We start from the raw sequence: 17,381 nt of genomic DNA, 5'->3' as shown, positions 1-17,381 counted from the left end.
TCTTTTCCAATCAGTCTGGACAGTTGTAACAATCTTTTTGTCTTTTTCTCAGTCTCACTCTTTTTTTATTCATTCATTACTTTGTTTATTTTTAAACATATTAAAAATATTTTTAATATTCTGTATCTGATCATTCTAACACTTGTCTGCTTATTGGTTTGATTCTATTGCCATTTTTTTCATGATGGGTTGTTTCCTCATGTGTTTGATGATTTTTTTATTGTGAGGTTATTATCTGGAGATTTATTTGTAAGAATTATTTGAGGCTCAAATCCAATCACCAGTCTAAAAGTCTGAAGACATATGCTTTAGTTCCATTTCAGCTGACACTGACAAGCTTGTGACCCTAGGAGTCACGTAACCTCTTTGAATATCGTATTCTTTATTCATGAAATGGATCTAACATTACCTCCTTCAGTGCCTTATAGAGTTATTTTGAAGATCAAGATGGAATGTTTAATAATACGTAGGAAAGATCTTTGAAAAACACAACAATGCTATTACAGTGTAATAGTGGTATTGTTTTGTGTTAATACTATTAACACAGAGTGTGGATTTAATACTATTAAATCCAGAGTGTGAAGTTGCTATACTGAAGTGCCTCCTTTAGTTGACTAAACATGCTGCCCAGAGACTGTTTATCATTAATTTCCAATGAGCGGGGCCGAATCAGCGAGGCTTTCCTGTTGCCTCACAGCTTCGTGACAGCTCGCCCTGTGGAGAGCTCACTAGTGGCCAGGCACTGAGTGCTCTGCACTCATTTCCTCATTTAACCCACGCTCCTCACTGCAGGCCCCGCCCACCTTAGGCCAAGACTACCTCTTCCCAAGATTTCCACATGTCTCACTTCCTCATTCTCTTCGGGCCTTTTTTCAAAATCCCCCTTTCATAGTTCCTCCCCTGGCTATCCCATCTAAAAGTTCAACCCCTCCACACCCCCCAAAACACATTTTCTGTATACCTTCCCTAATTGATGTTTCACACATCACCCTGTAACATACTACCCATTTCTCTTATTATTCTTACATGTTGCCTGTCTCCCCTACTCGAATATAAACTCCATGAGAACAAGGATTCTCATCCATTTAGTTCTGTCGTCAGTGCCTAGAGTAGTGCCTGGCACAAAGTAGGAGCTCAATTAAGTATTTACTGAGTGAATGAATAAATGAACGTCTTTCTCAATAATCCTTTGAAGGAGACACTATTATTCCCCTTATTTTATACATTAAGAAGCTAAGGCTCAGAGAAGTTATTTGTCTGTGGTCACACAGCTGTGAGGTGGCAGAGCCAGAATATACACACAGATGGTCCCACTCCAGAGGGCATCGGTCACTATAATGTCTACTGTCAGACCCAGAGCCAAGCGGCTGGTTCCGAGCATCATCAGCTGAAGTCCTGATGTGGAATTATGTGTGCCACCCCCACCCACTCCCGCCACCCCCACCCACACTGTTCCGTTGTCTACTGTCTGCTTTCTCACCAGGGCTGGGCTCGCTCTGTCTTTCTAAACAACACCCTGTTTGACCTGGTGTTTCCCTAGGGGTACCCTTCTCATTTGAAGCGGACGGTAGTAATCAACTGATTCTGATGACCTCAGGGAAAGTGTCCAACAGTGTGGCATGGGCCGTTGGAGAGAATGGGATCCCTTTAATTCCTCCGCTGTCACAGCAGAACCTTGGATTTAGGAGGTAAGTTGGCTGAGATAAACTGATGAGCAGAGTCAGCATTCGCATTAGTGATGTCTGGTGGGGGAAAAGCTTGCAAATATTTTTTCCTTTTATCGTCCTGTGCCAGTAATTTCAGGAGATTTTGTTGTCTTTAAGGTAAAAATTAAAATATGAATAGCCTAACAAATATTTGGCCTTTATCAGTATACGATACAGAGAAAAGCACTGTCTCTTATTTAATCTTCACAACAACTCTGTGAGCGATTCTGCTCCCTGTTGTATAGGCATGCGAGTCCACTGCACAGAGCTGTAGATTTTGGTCCTAAGTGAGGGATCATTGCTAATGATGACTAGTGTGGAACCTTCTGCTTATAGGTAAGTCCCTGTGCTCAGTCCTCTTCCTTGATGGCTAGATTCTTAGGTTTCTACAGAGAACAGAAGAAAGAGAGCCCCAGGCAGGCCCCTTGCTTTGTGGTTGATGCCTGTCCAGGCAGCCTGGGCTTAGGAGCCAGGTAGCCTGGGTTTGACTCTTGCTTCTCTCATGCTTCAATAGATGGGTCCTGAGTTGATCATTTTACCACCGTAAGCCTCAACTGCCTTGTCCATAAAATAAAAGGACTTATTCTGATCATTGAGAAGACGCTTTCCAAGTCCCAGAATGTCATTCAACATGTGGGAAAACAGAACAGGCTTATTCTCTTCCCTGTATGCCCTGTCCCTCAACACAGACTCTGCCCCTGTGATAACGGCTGCTCTGCACTCTCTCAGCAGGAGACTGGCAGGCATTTCCAGTGGATGCTTGTTTGTACCTCTGAGTATAAGCGTAGTGCATTCATTTCATTGAGTTTCGTGCTAGGGAAATTTCCTGGGCCTTAAAGCTGCAGCTCAGGAGAGGGGTGACACACGGTGTGAGTGATGAGAAATGCAGTACTGCTAATAAGGCCCCACTCACTGAGCTGACAACCCCGCCTTCTGGGATCCAGGGGTATCCAAAGTTTATGCTTACGTTAGTTGCATGTTTATTTTTTCTCTTTTTCTTTTTAGCTTCAGCTACAGATGGTTCCCCAATGGCCTGAGCGTGAGCCTATCCAGGGACACTTTCATGCACTAGGCAGCTGTAGGGACCATCACATTTGTATTCTTTCCAGTTTGTACTTCTTTTATTTTTCCAGTTTTATTGAGACATAATTGACATATAATATTGTATAAATTTAAAGTATACAATATAATAATGTAACATAGTTACAATTTTTTCCTTCTAATGCGAACTTTTAAGATTTATTCTCTTAGCAACTTTCAAATATGCCACACAGTATTGCTAACTGTAGTCACGACGCTGTCCATTCCATCCTTGGGACATATTGATCTTATAACTGGAAGTTTGTACCTTTTGACCACTTTCACCCATTTGTCCCCTGCCTCTGGTAACCACCATTACACTCTCTGTTTCTATAAATTTGTTTTTTGTTTTTAGATTCCACATATAAGTGAGATCATATAGTACTTGTCTTTCTCTGTCTGGCTTATTTCACTTAGCATAATGCCCTCAAGTTTCATCCATGTTGTCGCAAATGGCAGGATTTCCTTTATTATGGCTGAATAGTATCCCTTTGTATTTATACACTACATTGTCTTTATCCATTCACCTGTCAGTGGACATTTAAGTTGCTTTCATAACTTGGCTATTGTAAATACCTTGTTTCTCTGAAAATAAGACCTAGCCAGACCATCAGCTCTAATGTGTCTTTTGGACCAAACATTAATGTAAGACCCAGTATTATATATTATATTGTATTATATTATATCATATCATATCATATTATATGACCCAGTCTTATATTATAGTAAAATAAGACCAGGTCTTATGTTAATTTTTGCTCCAAAAGGCACATTAGAGCTGATTGTCTGACGAGGTCTTATTTTCGAGGAAACATGGTAATACTGCAATGAACATGGGGGTGCAAATACCTCTTTGGGATAGTGATTTCATTTCCCTCAGATTCATATCCAGAAGTGAGATTGCTGGGTCATATGTTAAGTTTTACTTTTAATTTTCTGAGGAACCTCCATACTGTTTTCCATAGTGGTTGCATCAGTGTACAGTCCCACCAACAATGCACGAGGGTTCCCTTTTCTCCATATCCTCGCCAACACTTGCTATCTCTTCTCTTTTTGATAAGTCATCCTATCCGGTGTGAGGTAATATCCCATAATAGTTTTGATTTGCATTTACCTGATAATTAGTTATGTTGAGAAACTTTTCATGTACCTATTATCCATTTGAATATTTTCTTTGGAAAAATGTCTATTTAGTTCCTTAGTCCATTTTTTAATTATTATTATTTTTTTTTTTGCTATGGAGTTGTATGAGTTTCTTATATATTTTGGATATTAACCCCTAATCAGATGTGTGGTTTGCAAATATTTTCTCCCACCATTCATACTTCTTTACTGTCCTTATAACATATTTAATAGCAATCATCAAGGAAGGAAAAATGGCAGAAGACTTTCCTTACAATCTCATGGAGAATGACAGCTTCCTTAAACAATCTTATGGAGAATAATTAAATAATGCATCCCTGGGATTTTGCGGTCCTGATGCAAACTGCTCTGTGGTCAAGTCCATCTCATGGAATGAACCTGTTTTTTTCCAGTGCTTTGAAAAGAGCAGACGCCATCTCATCTATTGGTACTTCAGGACTGACGGACATGAAAAAGTTGGCCAAGTGGGCAGCAGAGTCCAAGCTCGATCCGAATGACCCCAATAATGCCCCTCTGATGCAGCTAATCTCGGTAACGTGGCAGGAGAACTGTGCACACACACTATTTCTTGACATGATGTGATGATAATGATAGAAATGGCTCAGCCCTTTGCATTTCCTTTCACACTATGTTCTATAGTGCTTAGGAACATGAGTGCTGAGTGAATGCAAAGCTTCTGTTCCAGCCCTGCTCTGACCTGGCTGCGTGATCAGGGCAGGCACTCATGCTTCTAAGCACGGAGGTGCCCTCACAGTTATGAGAAATGAGCTGCTACATAACAACACTTAGGCACAGAATCAGTGTGCAATGAATATTAGCTGTTACTGTCGTTACCTCAAGCCCCTGTGAAACCCCTAAGTAAAGGGAGGAAACCGACTGCAGACACTCAGTTACTTGCTCAAAGTCACACGGCCAGTAAGGACTCAGATCCACTTTCCTCTGATTTCACAGTAGGTGCCCTTCCCATCACACTCGGATGAATTGATGGGGCATTTTATGAAATGCTGGTTTTGTTTGTTTGTATCTTGCTTGGTGATTAATTTGATTATCATTTAGGTTTCATTTAAGTATTTATGAAAGTTGCTTGTATCTCTCATTACATTCAAAATTCTTCAGTGAATTTATAAATAAAATGGATCATTAGTCAGTAAATGATTTTTCTTGGTATCAAATACAAATGTTTTTACTCCCAATATCATAATTCCCACAAAAATATAATAAATAAGTAGATGATCCAGCAACACAGTCTCTGACCATGTTTATTAGTAGAAGTGCAGCAGTAAGGTAACTGCCAGGAGGATGAAAATTTGCATTTCTCCCCTGGTCTTTCTCAGGTTAAGTCCCAAAGCAAGCTTCTGACTTTTGTCTTTATAAACTCCTTCCAACATGATACTTTTAGTGTGGATAGAGAAATATTAGAAAGAACAGGTCATATTACCTAAAGTGTAAAGTTTTCAAATCGCATTTGCATTGCTATCTTTAAATCAGCAGTAACACAGTGCCACCTCCATTTTCCTTTGTAACTTTGCCTCCCATAAAAGGACGAAACACAGGGATTGCCTTCCTGACTGGTCTCTGTGAACCAGGATTTTCACAGCAGGATCAGCTTTCCCATCACAGAGCCCCAACAAATCTCTGCTGTCTGGCCTTCGTTCTGCCCAGGAGGAGGTCACAGCTGGAAAACGCCCAGCAGAGGAGCTAGCAGGCATCTGGGCAGAGTGCAGCCCACATCTTCTCGGCCTCTCAGTGGCACTGAAGCTGTCTTTTCTGTGCGAGGGTTCAAAGGCATTGGATGTTGGCACCCAGATCCATCTCTGGCTCATTTTTCTCAGTGACCAAGGCCATGAGGTGCTGCTTAAATGCAGGAGCCCGTGGCCATGGAGCTAAGTGATGCTGATCACCTGACTCCGGGGCCTTTATCTACTTATGTGCATAAGTATAGTAAAAGATTGTATTTTAAAATATTTTTAAATATATTTAAAACACATACATTTTATATACACTGTGCATATGAATTATCTTATTTACAAGGCACCTAGTAATACACTGATATAACTCATTTTTCAGTCTGTAGATCTTCATAACAACTATTAGGGGAGCATGCATACCAAAAATGAGCCTTATAATTTTTATTTTTTGGAAAAAAAGATTTGTGGTACATTTTATAGCTACTAAATGAGTATAACAGCATCTGCCTTGCTACTATTAAATTTTAATGTACTTTGTCTTTAAATGAAATCTGGGACGTTTCAAGTCTCTCGATCTACAACTGTTAAGCTTCCATTCCCAAAAGCTCAGTGCCAGGTTTCTTTGGATGAAATCTGCCTGTCGTCTAGTTTCTCATTTTCTGATTTTTATAGGTTGCCACCAGTGGTGAATCCTATGTCCCTGATTTCTTTCGACTGGAACAGCTGCAACAAGAATTTAACTTTGTTTCAGACGAGGAATTAAATAGATCCAAACGATTCCGACTTCTTCATCTTAGAAGCCAAGAAGTGCCAGAATTCCGAAATTATAAGCAAATTCCAGCATATGACCGAGAAATTATGGAAAAGGTATTCCAGGTAAGAAATGGCTGTCGAGGAATTAATAAAACATCTGTTGTGCTATTTGGAATACCGCTCCATTTGAGTTTTGGTGTGGATGCTGTATTCTCAGTAGCAATACTGGTTTGTCTTTTGTAACACTTTATTTAACCTTTGCATTATTTTTCTTGAATCCAATGTTTAAATAATCTCCTTGTCTCGATATCATGAACAACATATAAACTAAGAAAAAGTAGAATTGTAGGCTGAAAAATATCTTAAGCGTTAACATGAATTATCCTGCCTTAGTCAGGAATCCAATGCCATTTTATCCCAGTAAGTACTTGCTGAGCACCAAGCACTGTTGTGATCACTACCAGGAAAGCTGATGGGTAGGATCTGAATAGTCTAGGGATGGGTAGGTTGGAAAGAAGTGGGGAACAGGGCTGGAGCGGGGGGTGAGGAGGGATCTGAGGAGTTACAGGCGGTAGGCCTGTGTAGGTAGGGCAAGCCAGTGAATCCAGACAGGTGAGTTTGTGTTTAATGAGGTAAGTGAGAGCCATCAGAAATTAGAACCAGTAGGATTTTTCATGCAGAAACTATTCTTAGAGAATAGTTTTGGCTACTTGGTTCTTCTTCGCATTGTTTGGACTTGTGATTGTAAGTGATAACCCAATTTAAACTAGCTCAGGCACCAAGAGTTTCCTGGATGATGAAATCCCAAATGGGGTTAAATATCTAAAGACACATGAATGGCAGGAATTCACCTGTGCCTCAAGGACACTTTGATCCAAGGCCTGGATGCTGCCAGGACCCTTCTCCATCCTGTCTGGGCTCCCCTTGCTCTGGTGGCTTCACTGTCCCCTACTGTCAACAGATTTTCTATACTTGGCCACAGAATGACCAACATTGTCCAACTTCATATCCAGTAGTTTTGGTCAGGAAGGAGAGATGCATCCTCTTGTCCCAAGTTTAAAAATCTTGGGACCAGCTCTTGAATCACACAGCCTGGGTTAGGGACCACCCTGGGCTTTCAATGTGACCAGAGAAAGACTGAAGGAGGACATGGCAGCTTCTGGAGCCCACATGGAAGTTTCCTCATGAAAAAAGAGAGGAAAATGTAGCAGCCTAAGCAGACAAAGCAAAAGTACCCACTACTTTCCCCCAAGTAGGTAACCGCGTCAGCTACACTCAGATACTATTTGCTATTTTGTCATTGCTTTACTTAAGATAGAAAAGGCACAAATTAAGCAGAGGCTTTGGTTAAGTTGTGTGGGGAGCTTAGGATCTCAAACTACAGCGACTGTTATCTGTGTGACCTCTAGTTCTTCCTGCATGAACACTTCAAATTGTAGTTACAGCTTTTTCTTCCACATACACAGCAGTTAACCAACTGACTCCAAATCCTGGATACTGCATCAAAGATCAATTCTGAACTAAAAGTTAAGAGGAAGTTGGGGGAAACATTTAGAACCACAATTTATGACTTAAACCACATGTGATAAATTCTCTAGTCTCAAGAAGAACAAGAGAGAGCACTAGCACTTTAAAGTCATAAACTTACTCCTTTTCAATTTTAGGACTATGAAAAACGGTTACGAGACAGAAATGTAATTGAAACCAAGGACCACATAGATACCCATAGGGCCATAGTAGCCAAGTACCTCCAACAGGTAAGGAAAAGCATTTTGAACAGTCTTTGTAGGGGAAAGAAGCCAGCATCCTAAAACAGGAGATCGGAGGTTTCTATTCCTTTGCATTTCTATGTGATACCTCACCCTTGTAGACTTATTTTCATCATTACAGACATGAAATTGACTAACAGCTATCTTCATCTTTTGAACTTGTGAAAACACTAGGATGTATCTCATTATCAGTGGTTATTTTACGTGGGGTATGATTACAAGAGACTCCATTTCTAACACGATTTTTTTCTATTTGAATGTTTGCATCATTTTTCCTTTGTAATAAAAATGTTTTATAAACCACATACTACTGCCCTTAGGCAATAGAAAGTTGAAATGTTCTTTTTCCTTCCTCCCTCCCTCTCTTCCTTCCTTCCTTAAATAGATTTAACTTATAAGACACACTACAGTGACTACAGTACATTTTTCCCATCCAGTTGATCTACCCTGTGGCTAATGTATAAAAACAACCGAAATGCCCATCAGTAGATGACTGGATTAAGAAACTGTGGTACATTTATACAATGGAGTATTACGCAGCCATAAAGAAGAAAGAAATCTTACCATTTGCAACAACATGGATGGACCTAGAGAATATTATGTTAAGTGAAATAAGTCAGAAAGAGAAAGACAAATACCATATGATCTCACTTATATGTGGAATCTAAAGAAAAGAATAAGTGAATGAACTAATCAGAAACAGTTTTGGAAAAATGGAGGAAAAACTGAGGGTTGCTAGATGGACAGGGGGGTGGGGATAAGGGGAAGGTGAGAGGTTTTGGGAACGTACAGAGGGATAGTGGATGGGGGGAGGGGGGTTCACACAGTGTGAGGGATATAAATGATAAATGTCTAAGTTTTGCTTTGTCTTGTGCACCTGAAACTAATTAATAAAAAAAAAAAAAAAAAAAACCCAATCTCTGACATTTAAGAGGCCCTCTACTTAAAGAATATTTAGGAGGGTAAATCAGTCTGAATAGGGGAAGAACTTAAGAATCACTTTTGAATTGTTTGTGCTTTGAGACTGGTCCTGTGTTTTGTTCATTCATTCATTCAGCAAAATTTTACTATCTTGTGTCAGGAACTTTTCCCGGTCCTGAGAATATAGCAGTGAACAAAAAAGAAAACCTCTGCCTTAGGAGCTTAGGCTAGTGGGCAAAGCTGGATAATTTATAGTAGGAAGAGGTCAGTGCCCCTGAGAAAACTGAAGGCGGGCTGGTAGGGACTGAACTAAGGTAACACAGGGTGCAGACTCAGAAAATGTTAGGGAGTGAACTGCGAAGTTCAGAGAACAAGAACATTTTAGATAAAACTTCTTTCTTTCCCCAGGTTCGAGAATCAGTGGTAAATCGTTTCCTAATTGCAAAACACCATTTTCTTCTTGCGGATTTGATAGTAGAAGAAGAAGTGCCCAATATCAGGTAAAAAAAAAACAAAACCTTTCATTATTTCTTACAAAAATATTGCATTACATTACAAATTTCATTGTTGGTATGCATTGGGGCCCTGAATAATTCTGGGAAGTGGTGAAACTTGATTAATGCCTCCTGATTATACGAGTTAAGGGGGTCTCTGTTAGAAATAGTCACATGTGATCCCCCCTTCGCCTTCCAGAAGATCCATCTCACCTCCCACTACTGCCAAGTTAGCTTCGCCAGCCTTTGCCATCTCCTCCTTCCAACCCAACTGAGTTTGACAGCATTTCCCTCCTGTACATACTCTTCCCGTTTTCATCATCTCCCAGTGCCAGACTTTCCCTTACTCTCCTGTCACAGGGCAGTGGGGGTGGGGATGGGATGGCTGAGAACTGGCCCCTGAGGTTCTGGTGGCAGCGGTGTCCAGGTTCCAGGCCCACAGCTGGGAGGCAGAGAGCTGTGGGGTGTTAGGTGAGAGGCAAGGGCGGCTGGGAAAAATGGATATTTACATAGAAGTGGGAAATTAACTGTATTTGCTTGATTGTCTCCCTATCATTTAGAAAAATCTTCAAATTGTCTCAACCAGGGGCGGATGCATAAAAGATAACTTTCTATATTGGTGGTCTTGTGCAGTCCGTTCACCTCATGAGTCTTTCTGTGCTTAAGTCTCCTGGTCTCATGAAAAGGTTATTTCTCATGCGTGTACTTCCTCTCCACCATCAAGTTGGAGAGGAGACAAGAGATTGTGCTATGCGGGGCAGCCCCTGCCTTTCACTTTGCCTCCCTGCATGTGCAGAATCCAGGCTGTGCCCACACGCTACAGGCAGAGCTTCTCTATTCCAGGTCCAGAGTCCAGTCAATGAATGCTTTTTTCAGTCATGAAAATTACACTTAGAGAATAGATGGTGATTTTTCATGCTGTTCTTTCCATTTCTTTCCTTTCTTTTTCTTTTTTTCTGCTTTACTTTCTGCATTAAGTTCTGAAGGCTCGGGGTATGTTCTTTCTTCTTTTAATTTCAATTTGTTCTTGGCTTTAAACTAAGATGTTTCTGTATTTAATGGCCCCAACCACCAAGATGTTCCTATAACTGATTGCTACGAGGGCGGCAAAGTCTTAGGAGAGGAGCCATCTCTGGGGGAGGGAAGAAGTATTGACCATGGACGGGATGTGCCATGTTATGAGCCCCTGGCAAAGGTATCTGTCTCTCTGAGGTCCCAAAGTTTGGGTCGGTGTCCTGGCAAAGTGACGATGAAGATGAGCTGTAATTTGCGACAACATGGAGGGATCTTGAGGGCATTATGCTAAATGAAATAAGTCAGACAGAGAAAGATAAATACCATATGATTTCACTTACATGTGGAATCTACAGAAGCCACACTTGTAGAGACAGAAAGTAGAATGGTGGTTTCCAGAGGCTGGGCACTAAGGGAATGCGGGAGATGTTATTCAAGTTACAAATTTGCAACTAGTAGATAAGTAAGTCCTGGTGACCTAATGTACAACATAGTGATATAGTCAATGATTCTGTATGATAAACTTCTAAGTTACTAAGAGACTAGATTTTAAATGTTCTCAACACAAAAAAGCAATAATTATGTGATACGACACAGGTGTCAGCCAATATCATGGTGGTAATCATATTATAATACATAAGTATATCAAACCAACATGCTGTTCACCTTAAACTTACACAATGTCAATTATATCATAAAAATAAATTTAAATGATAAAATGTAGATAATAAATCACACACGCAAAAAGAGATTTGCAAATAATGTAAAACAATGTCACTCTTCTTACAGTCTTTTTTGCTTTGGAAAGGATAGTTATTTTTCATAGTTTTACATTATGTTAACATGTAACGGGATCGTTCTTGGTTTAAAAGAGTTAATAAAAACTATGCGTAAATATTAAAGAAGAAGAAGAAGATGGGCTGAGAAGTCAGCGATCTGAGAGTGAACCTCAGCTCCCCGTCCCCCTACTCAGGAGCCTTCGGCAAAGCATGTCACCTCTCAGAGCCTCCTGTTTCTTCATATACAAAATGGGGTAAACAGTGTACCTGTAAGGATTAGAAATAGTACATGTAGGGCAGCTAGCACTCTACTTGATTCACAAAGGTGCGGAAAAATGGTTGCTATTCTGTGGGAGACAGAAGACCCTGAGAACGAGCAGGAGCAGCAGCTCCTGGAAGTCCTTGGGGAGCTGGCATGTCCCCAGCTGGCATGTGCCTCCTGGAGACAGGGCTCCAGTCAAGCAGGCCACTTGGCTGGCTCAGATAACCGGGAAGCAGGAAGTGTGAGCGTTGCAGCCTGAGGCTGCCTGGGCACCACTGGCTTTGTTCTGTGTTGTTTGGCATAGTCAGTCATGTCAGCTTCCAGATACAAAATCACTTCTGTGTTTCTGTTTCGTCCCTGGGCCAGAATTTAATTATTTGCTCCATGGCCTTGTCTCCCATGAGTCACTGACCTGCTGCTTTCATCTTCCAGGAAGTGTTTATTTGACATCATCTCAGGGAGAGGTGGGGAGAGATGAGGGAAGGCTCCTCCTGCTCCTTCTCCCCCCTCTTCCTCCTGTCTCCACCTCCGCCTCGTCCAGCAGCATAATCACTGGCATTGTAATCATTGTTATCATCCCAACAGTGACCATTTCACATCTACAAAGCACTAGACATGCCAGGGCACCTTGCACGCACCTCACTTAATCCTCTCGACAACCTAGGAGGTACCTGTGATTATCCCCACTATACAGATGATGAAACAGAGGCTTAAAGGGGTGAAATAAATTGCCCAAGGTCAAAGAGTGGAGCCAGGATTCACACCCAGTCTTGTTTAACTCCAGAGAGTAAGGTACCCCAGGAAGCACCTGGAGAGGCGGTAAACATCAACTGCCATGAGAATAGGGCTAGTAAGTGCTCTGGGAGCTCAGGAGAGGGACCCCTGCTAGCTGATGTGGCTAGGCCTCTGGGGAAGGCGAGATACTGCGCTGGGGGTAGGGAACACTGCAACCAAGTAGGCAGATATGGAAGGTGGAGGGAAGCCCTGCATGTACAGGGACTGGCACAAGCAAAGGGACAGACAGGGCATGTTTAAGAGAATGGGGGTAAGTCAGGCAGAGAAGGTGGGAAATGCAGGGAGGGGCGAGAACACTCTCCTTTCTCTAATCAGTAGCAGCTAAAATCAATTTCAATAATCCGTACAGTAGGATCTCCCCCATCTTGGGAGAATTTCTTGCCGATTTCCACCCTCCTTAAAAAGACAAGAGTTTTTCAGGAGCCTTGGGGCACAGTTTAAGCAGTTGTCTCATGACTTTCCAGACCTTTCTTTTCCTTAGAGTCCTAATCCTGTTCTGTAATCATTAGCATTTTGGGCCTAAGCCTTTTCAAGCTGGCAGAACAAAAGCGACCACTGAGGCCAAGGAGGAAAGGTCGGAAGAAGGTGACAGCCCAGAACCTGTCCGATGGAGACATAAAGCTGCTGGTGAACATTATCCGGGCTTATGACATTCCCGTGAGGAAGCCAGCAGCAAGGTGAGGGCCCTCCGGGCAGCCAGGATCACGGCCACATTGATCACTTCTTTATAGCATGTCCACTCCTGTTTTTAACAGTTGTTCTGTGGGGGCCAGGCATTCTTGCCAAAGTCAAAGCTCTATTGGTTGCAAGTAACCGAACCAATTTAGTCAATTTAGGCTAAAGAGGGGATTTATGGGGACTATCTCATACAACTCAAGGATAAGAAGTACAGCTGAAGTACACTGTCGACTGTAAAGATTAAGATGGTTCTTCTAAGGTCCCATTGTCCCTCTCACTTGTTCCCTCTATGGGTTTGGTTCATTCTTCTCCATGTGATGGAAGTGGTCCATCCTGCCCAGGTACCACCCACCAAGCGTCAGCTTCTCAGAGGAGAATCTGAAGGTCCTAACTTGGGTGAGGTGTTAATCTATGGTCTAATCACCTACAGCCAGAGGCAGGGTCACCAGGGTCAGTTCCTGAAAGTGGGGAATAGTTTTGGGCTCAACCCTAGAGAATGAATGTTCATAGAAAATATAGGAGGAGAGGAATTGGATGGAGACAGGGCAGGCTGGTCAGGAAGCTTAGGATTCCGCTACCTGAGAGGGCCTGAGGCTCTCATTTATGGAGGGAAAGGCATGCGGCACCCCCTAGGAGAGGAGGAGAGAGAAGAGGACTCTTTCCTCTGTTCTCAGCCACACATGTGGGTGCAGGGAGAGAAGCTGGGGAGTCTCTAATAATTCACTAGGTGATTGGAGGTGACTAGAGAACACTAAAAGCCTTCTGAAGTGTCAACAAGTTTAGAGAGAATGTCTGTTACCAAAGCCACCAGAGCCATACATCTTTGGAAAAACCATCTGCTCAATATATATGACAAGGCTCTCCTTGTCATTTATTTCTTTCATACATTTTCCCTTCTAGCAAATTCCAGCAGCCATCAAGATCTTCAAGGACTTTCAGCGAAAAGCATGCTGCTTCCCCGGCAACACACAGCCCGTCCCACAGTGTTGACTACCCCGTCGGCCAGGTGAAATAACCCACACGCTGGGTCTCTGCTTAGCATCTTACCCTTTATGTTTTTAAGAATTGCCTAGAAACTTCCTAGTCTGTTTTCTGCTTCATTTGCTTTGGAAACACACTATTTAGTAAATGCATTTTCTGCTAAGAGCAAAATAATTCAACCACTTTGGACTCACAATTTGCTCTTGATTTTAAGGTTTTAGTACGTCCTTTCGTAGAAGTTTCTTTTCAACGAACAATCTGCCATACAACTACGGCTGAAGGACCAAACCCCAGCTGGAATGAAGAACTTGAACTTCCGTTTAGGTAAGCATATTTTCCTCTTTAAAGAACGATAAGATATTTTGAAGAAATGTGAAGGAAATGGAGCTTGGGGGGAACACCTATGGTGAAAGCTTGTGGAGCTAGTGAGCTGGAGTAAGAGCCAGGAGTCCTGACACCAACTCCCATTTTTCTGTCTTGTACCGTAACTGACTCCCATCAAGAATAAAGTGGGAAAATGGCTAACTTTTGAAACTCAGGTTCATTGTTGGGACACCACACTCTTCTCCAGGCTCTGGCCACTGATAAGCCCATCTTCCCACTCCCTTCCCCCCATATCCCTTACACTGCTTTTCCTTTCTTCCTTATCTCCCCACTCTGGAAGCTTCAAGTAAATTTGAAACTTCTTCATTCCCATAAATTATGCTTTTCCCTCACCAGAAATACATAGGCATTTAAAATTTTTTAAAGTAATTTTAGATATTTAAGACTCATTATTTCATATCTTGAAGCAACCTTAGAAATTATCTAGTCCAGCGCTCTACTTTTATAGAAAACAAACTAAAACTAAAGATGGAAGGTGACTTGCTTAAGGTTAAATAGTAAATGAGAGACACAGCAAGGTTTAGAAGAACTAGTTAAGTCAAAAGAGAGGATCAGACACCACTGTTATACATGGTACAGGCAAAAAGAATGAGAAAATTTCAAGGCAAATGCTGAACAAAATACACACAGTAGCCCGGTCTCCAGCCATGCCATGGGGCAGCCTGGTTGGGCCAGCCTGGCTGGACTCAGAGCAGCTTATGTCACAGCAGATGAACCTCACCCTGCACTGCTTTATTTATCTACGGTAAGTAGGTGGGAGCAGGAAGCAGTCAACCAGCCACATAACAATAGGAGATTTATGACTGGGGAATGGTCTGCTGGAGAGCATGTTCTGGAGGTCACTTGCTTGGGAAGTCCACGTACCAGCACCCGTGTCAGCTGGAGACCTTATACGTGGCCCGTCCAATGAGGCAGTTCAGCCCTGGGCAGTGGGCTCCTTGCAAAGCTCCCCATGGGGGATGGGTAGGAAGTGGATGTGAGACTCACCAGGACGAGCCACCAGAGAGCAGACAGAGGGTTTACTCTCTGCATGGAGCCTCCAGTCTAGTGCCCTTTCCATTGGGTGTAGGCGTTATGCTATAGTATCCATCCCCGGACAAGATAAATCCGTGAACATCCATGCTCATGTTTGAGCATTTTTCCAGTCTTGACGTTTGAGTGCTCATTATTTCTATTTTGCCCATTTCATGGTCCCGGGTCACATGTGCCATTTGCAGGGCCCCTCACGGGGACTACAGCACAACCAGTTTGCAGTCAGTGAAAGATGACGTGTTCATTAACATTTTTGACGAAGTACTATATGATGTCTTAGAGGTAAGTTCACAGTTCTGAGGAAGATGTCTGTATTTTCCATCTTTCTTGTATTTGAAATGTTTGACACTTGACATGTATAAATGGGGAAAGGGAGGAGGGAGGAAAAGAACTAGCTTTTTTAACTTTCAACTGAGTATCTGCTGTGTTCCAGGAATTGTACTAGGTGCTTTTCATACACTGTCTTATTTAATTCTAAAATAACCCTATGATGTAAATTGTTAAACTTTAATTTATTAAGGAGAACACTGAGCTTAAGACTTTTCTTGGGTCATAGAACCATTAAGTGAACCAGAATGTGACTTAGGTGTGTCTAGCCTCAGCCCACATGCTTTCAGTTAAAATCCTGCTGCTTTCCTGCTGCCAAATCAATTAAATAAATGTCTGGAGTTCTTAAACAATTATCACTACCCACCCCTCCTTTAGGATGACCGGGAAAGAGGAAGTGGAATCCACACTCGTATTGAGAGACACTGGTTGGGATGTGTGAAAATTCCATTTAGCACGATATATTTCCAAGCAAGGGTAAGCATCTCAAGTCAGAATTCCATGGGAACAGGGAAGTGCTCTATCCATTTTTCCTGTTAAAGTTTTCTTGGTGGGTATAGACCATCCACACTGAGAGAACCTCTGTGAAAGCCGCCGTTGGAAAGATTAAAAACCACTGTATATAAAGCAATTCACTTTCTGTCCTATTTGCACAACTTATTAAACATCTGTCTTCCTTAAAGTTCATAGTTAATGTATGACTGTTCCAATCTGAGAATTGTTTTAAACATTTAAATAGAAGTGAAGGAGAAGGTGGGACAAAGTAGAAACTTGTCAAAGTGACAGAAGAGGAGTGGGTAGATGCCTGGAAGTCGTTCAAAGAAAACAGGACACTTGACGGCCCATTTAATCAAGTGCATTTCCTGAATGTTTCTAGAGTCCTCACTATTTCAAACATGAAAAATGGTTAGTAGAGACTCGCTCAACTGAGACCCCCTTCTTCAGAATTTACCGATTTTGCTTAAGGCGATCCATTAGGTGAGCTGAGCACCTCCTGAGTGACTTCTCACCTCCAGTTAAAGACTCTGAAATGGCTCTAACATCCCAGTAGTAAGTCCATGGCAACAGGGGGCTTTGAGCTGCAGACTGTGGCTAATCTTACACAGCTACAGAGGGAACAGTTTAATTCCCCATGTGATAGGTATAGAGAGAGCAAACGCTGCCTGGGTCGAGTTTCCAGCAAAGCCAAGACCAAAACTCCAGTCTTGGATTGGATGGAATTTCAAAGACCCCTTGGAATTGCAAAGGTGACATTGCAGTGACGTGCTTGTCAAAATAATTTACACTTGTCTCTTCGAATGGATTTTCAATTTTGTTAAAGCATATCATGTTACTAATGAAATCGCCCAGGTTATTTGCCGTTGCTCAGTTTCACGCCTGGAAGGGTCCCCAGCTCCTTCTCGGTAAATGAACTTCTTGATTATATCCTGGTAGTGTCCATTCCTCCCAAAAGGCACAGTCACTGAGAGTTTAAGTTCGGCTTGGGTGCCTCTAGAAACAGGGAACTCACTGCCTCACGCGGTCATTTGCTGTCTTTCCAATAGTGCTGTCGCAAATTCCTTCCGTGAACTGTGC

At 42.1% G+C, this 17,381-nt stretch overlaps 1 protein-coding gene across 9 annotated transcripts in view; it reads left to right on the top strand.

Moving 5' to 3' along the window:
* The window catches only part of CC2D2A (coiled-coil and C2 domain containing 2A), a 112,504-nt gene that overhangs the window by 65,007 nt on the left and 30,116 nt on the right, over positions 1-17,381 (top strand). For all 9 annotated transcript variants that reach the window (XM_074321527.2, XM_019740860.3, XM_074321533.2 and 6 more), the window contains 10 exons: positions 1,541-1,688; positions 4,322-4,460; positions 6,290-6,493; positions 8,035-8,127; positions 9,469-9,560; positions 12,914-13,081; positions 13,983-14,088; positions 14,278-14,387; positions 15,665-15,761; positions 16,185-16,283. In XM_074321527.2, the coding sequence (XP_074177628.2) occupies positions 1,541-1,688; positions 4,322-4,460; positions 6,290-6,493; positions 8,035-8,127; positions 9,469-9,560; positions 12,914-13,081; positions 13,983-14,088; positions 14,278-14,387; positions 15,665-15,761; positions 16,185-16,283 (1,256 nt within the window). The remainder of the gene's footprint in view (positions 1-1,540; positions 1,689-4,321; positions 4,461-6,289; positions 6,494-8,034; positions 8,128-9,468; positions 9,561-12,913; positions 13,082-13,982; positions 14,089-14,277; positions 14,388-15,664; positions 15,762-16,184; positions 16,284-17,381) is intronic.

Source organism: Rhinolophus sinicus, chromosome 1, assembly GCF_057876585.1.
Source record: "Rhinolophus sinicus isolate RSI-liver-muscle chromosome 1, RSI-T2T, whole genome shotgun sequence".
NCBI lineage: Eukaryota > Metazoa > Chordata > Mammalia > Chiroptera > Rhinolophidae > Rhinolophus > Rhinolophus sinicus.
The sequence above is the reverse complement of the archived record's forward strand: the minus strand, read 5'-3'. Positions and strand labels throughout refer to the sequence as shown.